Source organism: Alligator mississippiensis, chromosome 1 (genome assembly GCF_030867095.1).
Source record: "Alligator mississippiensis isolate rAllMis1 chromosome 1, rAllMis1, whole genome shotgun sequence".
In the NCBI taxonomy this organism is placed as follows: Eukaryota; Metazoa; Chordata; order Crocodylia; family Alligatoridae; genus Alligator; species Alligator mississippiensis.
Window position 1 is genome coordinate 298,685,806 of NC_081824.1, and position 12,120 is coordinate 298,697,925.

Here is a 12,120-nt window from a genome sequence, read left to right on the forward strand (position 1 = left end):
AAGTTTATTTTGGTTTTTGTTTGTTTGGGGTTTTTTTGTTTTGTGGAACTAAGCAAGTCTGTCCCCTGGCCTTGTGCTACTCTAGCTATAGGGCTGGTAGCTAGACCTCTAGGCCAGGGAGACCAGACTCCAGATTAAAGCAGGAAAGAGGGATAGAGTCTCAGAGTCCAACCCTGTTTGGTGGGTTTAAATGGGGAGGTCTAGCTAGAGAAAGACCAGGTCAAGGCCTGTGGAGGCAAAAGACCCCAACATATGAAACATAATTGGCAGTCTCCCACTTTCAAGAACCAACATATTAATTTTCATCAAGATGTGACGGGAGAATAAAGAGCGGGACACAAGAAACCTTAGAGGGGACTCCAAGGGTGCCCCACATAGGGCATGGATAACAGGGAAGATGGTGCTGGGGAAAGCAACCTGTTACAGTACCCAATTCCTGATATTAAACAGGCCTATGAAGGACAACCAAAATTAGCTTTTCACTTAAACTTCTTTGAAATGGTAGCTCAGGCTGTTGCTTCCTTGTTGGTGGTACCACAGAGCCATAGGAGAGGTAAAGAAGTGCTGCACACCACTCTGTTAGGAGGCCTTGAGTTATTTGAGATGGGATGACTAGAGAGCTACAGCTAACCTCAGTTTGCTGTCAGTGAAAGATTCTTGTAGCTGGAGAGCATCTTTTACACTCATCTTTTCACTCTCTAAGGGGAAGAGGGAAGGATAAACAGAAAATGTTTCTTAATAAAGGGATTATTATTTTGCTACAATTTACTTTTGTGGTGCTCTCCCATAGACATTCAAGAGGGCAACATTTTCAGCCAGAAAGAGCCTTTTTAGGCTGTGGATGCATCCTGGCTGCCTTTAAAGAGGGAGCTGCTGCTTGGGAGCACATATCGGCTGTTACATGTCTACATAATCCTGCAGTGATACAAAATGAGCCTAGTTGCCTGAAAGTTGACCTGAATGAAACAGTGTTAGGGATGGAGTGATTTTTTTTTTTTTTTTTTTTACCACATAATATTACAGGATCTTTCAGAGGTAAGAGTTGAATTACAGCAGCTTGTATCCGCTTGACAGCGATGCAGTTGTTAGTCTGTCTAAACCCCTAACATTGCCAACATGTGTCTTCCACTGCTGTGACCTCCAACACTATTCATGGATTGTTCCATTTGCACAACTGCAGTTATGCTCCATCACTACAGTTCACAGGTAACTTCTTAACATGAATTCTGTTTTTATTTGCAAACACAAATAATTACATTAACTACCCATAAATGTATGTGGCATAGGCAATCAGAGTTACTCAGAACACAGCTTCAGGTGTTGCAGTTTCCAGTTGTTGTTTAAACAACTGGATTCAAATGAGGCAGGAAGTTTAAATGCAAGGTCAAACGTTTGTAATCACAGATATTAGACTAGCATCTAGAAGCACCAGTTAAGGCTAAAGCCCAATTTTGCTAAGTACCATGAACATGCAAGTAAAGAAATGGCTGCTGTCCAAAAGACCTTAAAGTCTAAACAGAAAAGGCATGCAAGGGCTAAGAGAATTATCCCTATTTTACAGGCGAGGAATTGGGGTTCTTAGCTCCATAAAGGGACTAAATTCACAATTCATGGATATCTGGCTCCCAGAACATAATACACACCACTAAATTTGACACCTAACATCTCCATACTGTGCATGGAATTAATTATGTAAGGAATGGGCATCCCAATAGTCAACAAGCTATAAGGGGAATGATTGTAAGAAATGCTGATAACAAGAGTTGTGCTTGAAATCCTAGCTTTCTCCAGAGTCTAGGCATCTATGAGACTGAGATTCACAAGCTAACCTTTCTGCAGCTATGCACTTAATTTGTCCACTAGCCTACTGTCTCTCTCTCTTTTTTTTTTTTTTTTTTTTTAAACGGTGGTGGCACCCACTGCTTATAGATTAGTTTAGAGCAGTGGTTTTCAACCTGTGGTCCGCAGACCATGTTTAAGGGGTCCACAGAAGATGAATATGATCAGTCATAAATACATATGTGATTACCCACACTTGCAATTTAAAGGGGCCTCCCACATCCATTCAAAAATTTCTAGGGGTCCACAAATGAAAAAAAGTTGAAAACCACTTGTCTAGAGGCTAGAGCAATCACCAAGTAAGAGGGAACCTAGGTTTAATGTCTGAGGCCTTTCAAACACGCATTTCACGCTTCTGAGGAGTGTCCACACTACCAGATGTTCTCCACCCTTCTTGGCAAAGCCAGTACTCTTAGACTATTGATATACTTGGCATTACATTGTAAACAGATAAAATACACATGGGGTGCATCTACACCTGTGTTTTACTGCAGACCAAAATACTGGCCCCCCCTTTGTTAACTCAACATTTTTAAAATTCTGCTCAGCATATTTTTTCTTTTTAAAAGACAAATAAAGAAATAAGCACACATTAGTTTGAAAGGAGTATTTAAATCTACCTGGCACCTTTTGCAGCTATACTTGTGAGGCTCAGAATCTGCACTTTCATCAGAGTTGTCGTCATTTTCCTCTGAAGAGATTCCAATTTTACCGATGAACTCTTCCCTCTGGTGGTCATCCATTAATGCAATGTCCTGTTTTAAGGTAGGGAAGGAGACTCTATTTTACTAAATCTAATAGCTTTTTCAGAGCTTAATATATCCTTTGCCCTTGTATACAAATTTGTTTCATAACCAGCTATAATAACATAATATAAAATACTTCTGCATCCAATACAATCCCTGTAAAGTCAAAATTCCCCAGTTCATGATAAGACATGCTTATTAAGTGACAGCTGTGCATATATATATAAAAGAAATTACTATTAGTATCAACAAGAGTTAAACTGGCTCACAGTTAAAATTGTACATCATTTTAATGGCATCACTGAACAACACAGCACCTTTCAAGCTCATATTAGATCAAAGAAATTGCATTCTTTCAAGTGGCTTAGTGAAACTTAATTGCACTAACAGGTGGGTCAAACAAATAAAACATTTCCCCACAAGGATATTTATTATTTTAGGAATTCTCACACATGGTACCCAAGAGACTATTTCAGGAACCTCCCTCATCTCATTCACAGTTACTTAACTGCCATATAACAACTGTGGCAATAGCTTTCTTGAGGAGGCAAGATTAAGCGCATATTCAGTGTATTTTTCCAGATGCCTCTTTAATGTAGATAACAGCACAAAACCGAAGGAAGAGCAGCAGCAGTTGACCAACTAGCTCTTTGCACACCAACAGGAGGTACTCTGTGGATTAGTACAAGAATGTCTATACTAACTAATACTCACTCTATATAGCACCTTTTACACTTTTGAAAGCTGTAGTCCCTGTGATGTAGGCAAGCTTTTTTTGCTTCAGATGAGTAAAATGAGGGACTGTGGGTTAAGTGGCATGTCAAAGTTCTTGCAAGGTATGTCTATATTAGAGGTCAGCAGCACTTTTGGGGCAGGGTGCCAAAACACCTGCAACCTTGACTTGTAAGATGGTGGGGGAGCCATGAGAAGTCAATCCTTCTTGTGGCAGTGCAGCCCCAGTCCCTTCTCTACCATCCACCTGAGAAGCACATGCCAAGCAAAACCTCTTTGCACACCACTTTCTGGCAACTGTGCTGGGGGTTGCTTACCTATGGTCTATAGTGCAGTCCCAGAAGCAACTGCAGGGCACTGCAAGCATACCTGAGCTAGTTTAATAGTCCAGCTGCTGCAATGCAGCATGGAGCTAAGAAGCAAGGTAAATTAGATTATGCTGATACCACAAGTTACACTGTTACCTGTACCCAAGCCAGCTAGCTTAAAACTAGCAGGGACATCCAACAACACTGCAGTCACTTCCATAAGTGCACTGCAGACCTGCAGCGTGTCAGTGGCCAATCTAGATTTGAACTAAGGCATCCTCCTGACTTCCAGGGGGACGGAGGGAGGCAGGGCTCTGTAACCATACATTTATTTATTTATTTATTTATTTATTTATTTATTTTTCTAACAATTAGATGGCACTCCCCACTCCATGTAATCTACCCTTTGATACTTAAAGGGATGGCCTCTTTGATTCTCCTGCTTCAGTTCCCTCCCCCAGCATAAGAATCACAGAAAATTTAGGGTTGGAAGGGAGCTCAGGAAGTCATCTAGTCCAACCCCCTGCTCAAAGCAGGACTAACCTGAACTATATCATCCCACCCAAAGTTTGTCTAGCTGTGTCTTAAAGCCCCAAGCATGGAGATTCCACAAACTCTCTGCAGATACACATGGTTAAATGCAGTTTTGCATGAAGGTGTGCTGCAAAGGCTTCAATTTAAAGGGAAAGCCCCTTCAATCAATCAATGCACTGTTTGAGATTCCAAAGGGAAATTTTGGCTTGGATCCAGAACGCATACCAGCTCCCACCATAAACACAAATGCACCTACCCTCTTACCCTTCTAGAACAGGTTTCCAATAACATGCAATATAGCTTATGTTCTTTATCAAAATATTAACAACCTACCTTAAAATGAACATGAATATGGTCTCTAAGCACGTCTACCCTGAAAAATTTACGTCCACAGATTTCACAGGTATACTTCTTGTCTCCATGTGTCAGAAGGTGTTTATTCATATTGCTCCTACATGAAAAGACCTAGAATGGAAGAAAACATAGAAGGAATTTTTCACATCTAAAGGAACACTGGAGCTATTCTTGATTTATTTTGCAGTTGGCAAAGGGCATATTTAATACTGCTTTCCTACAGATACTGCTTCTGGGCTGGGTGACATGTATGTCTGTATTCAACAGCAGAGTTCTCATTATCTAGTCAATACTGGACTGATGCAAAATTCTATTAACACTACAAAATATGCATATATAGGTACCCAAAGCATTCACAGATATTTTTGCTTACCAGGTGAAACAGAATGATATAGACTATGTTAGGAGAAATAAGGGAGGGCTCTTCTGTCTGTTACTGACTCTTAAGTAGAGTTGGAGTTAACAAAAAATAAAATGACTATTAACTTGAAGTGATCTCTTACACACAAACTCTGATTCAGCTGGTCTATAACAGTGGTTCTCAACATTTTTAGTCAAGGCACCCCCAAATAGACTCAAGGGAACCCTAGGAAAATGCCAATTTTTAGCTTTTACTTTTTTATTTTCCTGTAGTCAAAAACAAGCAATTTTGCAATTGCAAACAACTCAAAAATAACACAACAGGTCAGAATGTTTTTAACATTATGGATTCCTATTTGAAATATCTGGGCCTGTGAATCATGTGCATATACACCCAACAGTGACATTGTACAGTGCCCCACAACACCCACGAAAGGATCTCTGGCACCCCAGGGTGCAGCAGCACCCTGCTTAAGAATTACTGGTCTATACATTTATCTCTACCCTGCCTTCTGTCTGACTCCAGTCTAACATAGCCAACTACTATATTTACTTGAATCCAAGATAAGGTCCGTTTTCCACCCCCCCGCCCGCCATTCAGCATGGAGGTAGAAAAGCCTTATCCTGGATTCAAGTACAAGAGCCAGAGATCAGAAGCCAGGGTCACAGCTGTTCCTGCTGCTGCTGCCTGGCTGGAGCCAAGATGGATTACACAGTGGGGGAGAATGGGGAGTGTGAGGGAGACTATGTGGTGCAGGGAGGGAGCAAAGAGGTGCACATGGGGCAGACCCCGCAGTGTGAGTGGATGGGGAGGGGTTGGACCTGAGAGGAGGAAGGGGGAGACTACAGCAGCAGGGAAGCTGCAGTGTCTATGACTCCAGCTCTGACCCAGGGCAGAGGCCTGGGCCAAAGCAAGAGCTGCTGCTCCTGCTGTTCCTGACTAGTTGGGGTCAGGGCTACCACGTGATCTGTGCCCTACGCTGGAGCCAGAGCTACTGCATATAGTAAATTTAACTTAATCCAGACTAAGAGAGGTAATGGACAGACAGACATCTCTGCAGAATTAGAGTTCATGATACTTGTCCATCAGGCTTTGTTTAACACAACTTTAAATGCTCAGTAAAACCAGCTACAGAGGCTGTGCTGGAATCCCATACCTGCCACTGATAGATTTTTGGTACTTGAATGCAAAGCTTCACTGCATGCACTGGCAAAGAAGCCTACCTTTCCACACACTGGGCATCCTGATGGTTCCTTCTTGTAGCGGACCAGGTTCTCTGTGCTGTGCTCAAAATCTTCTCTTTTCACGCGCCTCACCCCTTAATGGAACAGTCCCCATCAAAAAAAATACAAATAAAATAAACCATGGTTTCCAGTCTAAACTGTATGACACTTTGACTAAACACTATGCAGAACAGTGATACACAGAAGTGGTGCTGTCTGCATGATTTGGACTCCTAATGAAAGGATCAGTGCTTACTTACAATGGTGAGAGGTGGCTTAAAAGTACAAGAGATTTGTTGAAGATACATTTCGTTTTCCTATTGGTTGCTGTGCCAAATAAGTACTCAAAATTAGGATTTCCTAGGCCTGTAAACACTGGGAACTTTGTAGGAGAGGAACAGGAGATGGATCAGTCTGGACAGGTCCTGCATAAATTCTCTGCCTTGACATGCACTCTGTCACTGTGAGAGAGAAAGAAAGGATACTGGGCTACAGGGACCTTCACCTGACTCGGCATGGCATTTTTCATGTTCTTGCCATACCAAATGCCTATTGTAAAAACTCCTCCAACCAATCAAAGGCCCACTGGGAGCTGCTAGTGCTCAGCAACCCAATAGTTGGCCTCTTCATGTTCAGTGAGGATACCTATTACCCCTGAAGCAACTTTCAAGAGGAAAATAAGGGCTCTTGCTTCTATACCCAAGGAGAGAAGAGGTTCTATGACAGTGTCTCTGAACCCTCTGTCATCAACACACAAAGTGGGGGATGAGGCTATTGGCATGGAGAACAGAACTATGCCCAATTCCATGGTGGGGCTAGGACCCCAGACTACCTTAACCATGTCCTGTTCTAAATTACTAATAGTACCATCCCCAAAATGCAGAGCATTAAGAGGCAGAAATTTTGTTGCATATTTTTTTTTTTTTTTTAATCTTTTCTCTGTGGCTGTCAGCTTCAAGGATTAATGGCCTAATTTTCTAAATGTGCTGAACACCTGCTGTTCCTGTGGACTTCAATGGAGATTTGGGGTTCTCAGTTCTTATGGTCTTATTTTCTGACCTGGAATCAAGCATGAAGTGTTCATCTGTTGTGTTGGTCTTAAAACCATTTGTATTCTTCCAAATGGATTTGTACTTAGTTGCTGTTGTCTTATTCACAATGGAAAACAGCAGCTCATTGAACAAACTTTCCAGGTGCCACAGACATTTCAAAAGGCCCATAGATTTTTAAGGCCAGAAGAGGTCATTATGATCACCTAAGGCTGACACAGAATCACAAAAAACTAGGGTTGGAAGGGACCTCAGGAGGTCATCTAGTCCAACTCTCTGCTAAAAGCAGGACCACCCCCGCCCCAGCCAGATCATTCCAGCCAGGCTTTGTCAAGTTTCATAGTAGCTAGGGTCAGGAGGGACCTGAACAGATCATCTAGCCTGACCCCCTGCCACAGGCAGGAATGAATGCTGGGTTCACAAGACCCCAGACAGGTGATCGTCCAACCTTCTCTTGGATATGCCCAAGGTAGGGGCGAGGACCACTTCCCTGGGAAGTTGGTTCCAGATTTTGGCCACCCTAACTGTAAAATATTGCCTTCTGATCTCCAACCTAAACATATTCTCTATCAGCTTATGACCATTGTTCCTCATCACCCCAGGTGGTGCTGGGGAGAAAAGAGCTCTGCCTATTTGCTGTTGATCCCCCTTGATGAGCTTGTAGGCAGCCACCAGGTTCCCCCTCAGCCTCCTCTTGCTAAGACTGAACAGGTTTAGGTCCTTCAGTCTCTCCTCGTAGGGCCTGTCCTGCTGCCCTCTCACCAAGCGGGTGGCCCTCCTCTGAACCCTCTCTAGGCTGGCCACATCCCTTTTGAAGTGTGGCGTCCAGTACTGGATTCAGTACTCCAACTGCGGCCTGACCAAAGTTGCATAGAGGGGGAGTATCGCCTCTCTGGACCGGCTGGAGATGCACCTTTGGATGCATGACAAGGTATGGCTGGCCTTGCTGGCTGCGGTTTGGCATTGGCGGCTCATGTTCATCTTGGAGTCAGTAATGACTCCAAGATCCCTTTCCGCCTCTGTGCTTTCAAGAAGGGAACTCCCCAGCCTGTACGTATGCTGTGGATTCCTTCTCCCAAGGTGCAGCACCCTGCATTTGTCATGTTGAACCACATCCTATTCTCGTCTGCTCACTTTTGTAGTCTGTCTAAAGCTAGTTGCAGCCTCTCTCTCCCTTCAAGTGTGCCCACCTCACCCCACATATTAGTATTATGTTAAGTCAGGCCTTAAAAAGCTTTAAGAATGGAGATACCATCACCTCTCTAGGTAAACCTGTTCCAGTGCTTCACTACCCTCCCAGAAAGAAAGTTTTCCCTAATATTTAATCTAAACTTCCCTTACTGCAACTTGAGACCACTGCTCCTTCTGATGTCTGCCACCACTGAAAACAAACTAGCTCCATCCTCTTTGGAACCAGCCTTCAGGTAGTTAAAGGCTGCTATTGAATCCTGCTCTCAACTCCCCCCCCTCTCTTTTGCAGACTAAAGATAAGTCTGCTGTCCCAGTTCCCTCATACTCTCCTTGCAAGTCATATGCCCCAGCCTCCTAACCATTTTCATTGCCCTCTACTGGACTCTCTCCAACTGTCCACATCCTTTCTGTAGCGGGGAACCCAGAACTGGACACAGTACTCCAGATGTGGCCTCACCAATACAGAATAGAGTGGAATAACTGCTTCCTTCAATCTGCTGGCACACACCTACTAATGCAGCCCAGAATGCTGTTAGCCTTCGTGGCAGCAGAGGCACGCTGTTGACTCATATTCAGCTTACTGTCCACTGTAACCCCCAGGTCCTTTTCTGCAAAGCTGCTGCTTAGCCACTTGGTCCCAAGTCTGTAGCGATGCATGGGATTCTTCTGTCCTAAGTGCAGGACGTTGCACTTATCCTTATTGAACCGCATGAGATTTCTTTTGGCCCAATCCTCCAATTTCTCAAAGTCACTGAATCCTATCCCTATCCTCTAGCACATGTACTACTCCCCACAGCTTGGTGTCATTTGCAAACTTGCTGAGGGTGCAATCCATCCCATCTTCCAGATGGTTACTAAGGATATTGAACAAAACTGGCCCTCAGACCACCCCCTGGGTCACTCCACTTGATACGAGCTGCTAACTAGATAGTGATCCACTGATTGCTTTGAGTCCAACAATCCAGCCAGCTCTCTATCCACCTTACAGTCCATTCACCCAACCCATACTTCCTCAGCTTGCTTGCAAGAAATCTGTGGGACTCTGTATCAAAAGCCCTGCTAAAGTCAAGGTATATCATGTTCACTACTTTCCCTGCATCCACAGAGCCGGTCATCTCGTTATAGAAGGCAATCAGGTTGGTCAGGCATGACTTGCCCTTAGTGAATCCATGCTGTTTTTTGATCACCTTCTTCTCCTCCCAAGTACTTAGAAATGGATTCCTTAAGGACCTGCTCCATGATTTTTCCAGGGACTGAAGTGAGGCTGACTGGTCTGTAGTTCCCTGGTTCGCCCTCCTTCTCTTTCTTGAAGACTGACACTATTTTTGCACTTTTCCAACGATCCACAGCCTCCCACAATAGCCATAAGTTTTCAAAGATAATGGCCAGCAGCTCTGCAATTACATAGGCCAACTCCCCTAAGCAACCTTGGCTGCACTGCATCCAGCCCCACGGACTTGTAGACATCCAGCTTTTCTAAACAGTCCCTGATGGCTGCTCACCTTCTCCCCAAGCTGTGCTGCCCGGTCCAGTAGCCTAGGAGCTGACACTGCCTGTGAAGACCGAGGTAAAAAAGGCATTGTGTACTTCAGCCTTTTCATCATCTGTCACTAAGCTGCCTACCCCATTCAGTAAGAGGCCCACACTTTCTGACTTCTCTCTTGTTGTTAACATACTTATAAAAACTAGGGCTGTGCGAAGCTTTGGTCACTGATTTGATTTGGCCCGATTCGGTGGCCGAATCTCCAAATCCAAATTGAATCAGGAGGCCCTTTAAACCTTCTGAATAGAATTGGAACCCTTCGAATCAATTTGGAGAGATTCAATGATTTGGACATAGACACAGCTTTGAATGTTTTTTCTATATCACCTCAAGGTACCAGATGGCTTGTAAATGGTGAGATCGTGACAGATGGAACATCCCATGGGAGCGCAGGGGGGAGGGTCCCCAGTGCACTTGGCGGTGGACCCAGGAGCGGACCAGAACTACTTCCAGTCCAGTTCCGGGTCTGCTGAGGAGCACGTGGGGGACACACCCACTAGCTTGGGGGGGAGGGGCATCCAGGGTCACAGGGCCAGGGAGGAGCGGGGGGGCACCTGCGAGCTCAGTGGCAGATCCGGAAGCAGACCAGAAGTACTTCCGGTCTACTTCTGGGTTTGCCACCGAGTACGCATGGGGGCCCCCCTGGTTCCTGTGGGACGCTCCATCCACCCCACCACTGCAGCGTTTACAACCCGTGCCTGGTACCTCGATGTATGTAGAAAAAACATTTAAAACTGTGTCTATGGCTGAATCGCTGATTCTCCGAATCAGCATCAAATCTTCAGATTCGGCCAAATCAAATTGAGACAGCGATCTGAATCAACAAATTGAATGTGTTCCCGATTTGGGCCGAATCCAAATCAAATACGGCCCATTTCACACACCCCTAATAGAAACCCTTCTCGTTACCCTTCATGTCTGTGCGGGGGGCTCGGTGGGGTCCTGTGGGGGGTGGGGCCTGGTGGTCCCCTTGCCTGTCCCTCCTGTGCTCGACTTGGGGCCCTGGAGGAGCAGGTGAGGGAGCTCCAGGCTGAGGGGGATCAGGGATGCAGAGGATGAAATTGATGCCTATCTCTGTTCTCTGCAGGCCCGGTCGCCCACTGTACAGCCCCCACAGGAGACGCGTCCAACGCAGGAGCGGCAGAAGGTGTCCAGATCCAGAGCTGCTCGGCCTAGAGTGGTGGAAGCTCCCCAGGTACACCTGGGGAACAGGTTTGAGGCCCTGGCAGCTGTGACAGAGAAAGACAGAGCAAATGCCTCTGGTGGGGACGATGCCACTCCCCACACGACATGGAATGGGCAGAGAACGAACACCAGCAGGAAGAAAAGCCGGGTCCTCGTCATTGGTGACTCCATCCTAAGAGGCCGGCAGATGAGACCTTCCAGTCCTGACCCCATGACACGGGAGGTCTGCTTCATGCCTGGGGCTCGGGTTCGGGACATCACTGAGAGGATCCTGGTCTACAACCAACCTGCAGACCAGTACCCCATGGATGTCATCCACGTGGGAACAAATGACGCGGCCAGGGGCAACCCAAACCACATTATGAAGGACTTTGAGGCTCTGGGGGCCAAGCTTAAGGAGACGGGGGCACAGGTGGTATTCTCCTCTCTTCTTCCGGTGAGTAGGTGGGGACGGCGACATGAGGCCTGCATTGGCAAGGTCAACCAGTGCTTACGGAGTTGATGCTGCCAGGCAGGCCTTGGGTTCCTAGATAATGACCCATGCTTTTGGGCGAGGGACTTGCTGGGGCAGGATGGGCTTCACCTCTCTCCTAAAGGCAAGCGTGTCTTCTCTTCCAGGTTGGCTGATCTCGTATGGTGAACTTTAAACTAGCCTTGCCAGGGGCGGGGGCCACAAGAAGACATAGAGACACCACCCAAGTAAGACAGGTGACACATGCAAGGAGTGCCCAGGTAGTCTTCCTAATCGGGGGGTGGCATGCGCAGCTATGCAAGGTCTTAAATGCCTATATACCAATGCTTACAGTATGGGGAACAAACTGGAGGAACTCGCCCTCAGAATAGCCAGTTCAAACCCAGACATAGTAGGGCTTACAGAAACGTGGTGGGATTCATCCCACAACTGGGCAGTTAGCATTAGGGGCTATAGTCTCTACAAGCGGGATGGAGAAAGGAGGAAGGGAGGGGGTGTGGCGCTCTATGTCAGAGCAATACACGTCCTTTGCCAGCAAAATGGGGTCAGAGGAGGGGCAAGCTGAAGTGCTCTGGGTCAAGAT

At 45.8% G+C, this 12,120-nt stretch overlaps 1 protein-coding gene across 3 annotated transcripts in view; it reads right to left on the reverse strand.

The window, feature by feature from the left end:
• PRDM15 (PR/SET domain 15) overlaps window positions 1-12,120 on the reverse strand; it is a 59,019-nt gene that overhangs the window by 12,818 nt on the left and 34,081 nt on the right. For all 3 annotated transcript variants that reach the window (XM_014599195.3, XM_019476421.2, XM_059720757.1), the window contains exons 14-16: window positions 6,098-6,192; window positions 4,493-4,624; window positions 2,460-2,594 (exon numbers count right to left, since the gene is read on the reverse strand). In XM_014599195.3, coding sequence (XP_014454681.1) covers window positions 2,460-2,594; window positions 4,493-4,624; window positions 6,098-6,192 — 362 coding nt within the window. The remainder of the gene's footprint in view (window positions 1-2,459; window positions 2,595-4,492; window positions 4,625-6,097; window positions 6,193-12,120) is intronic.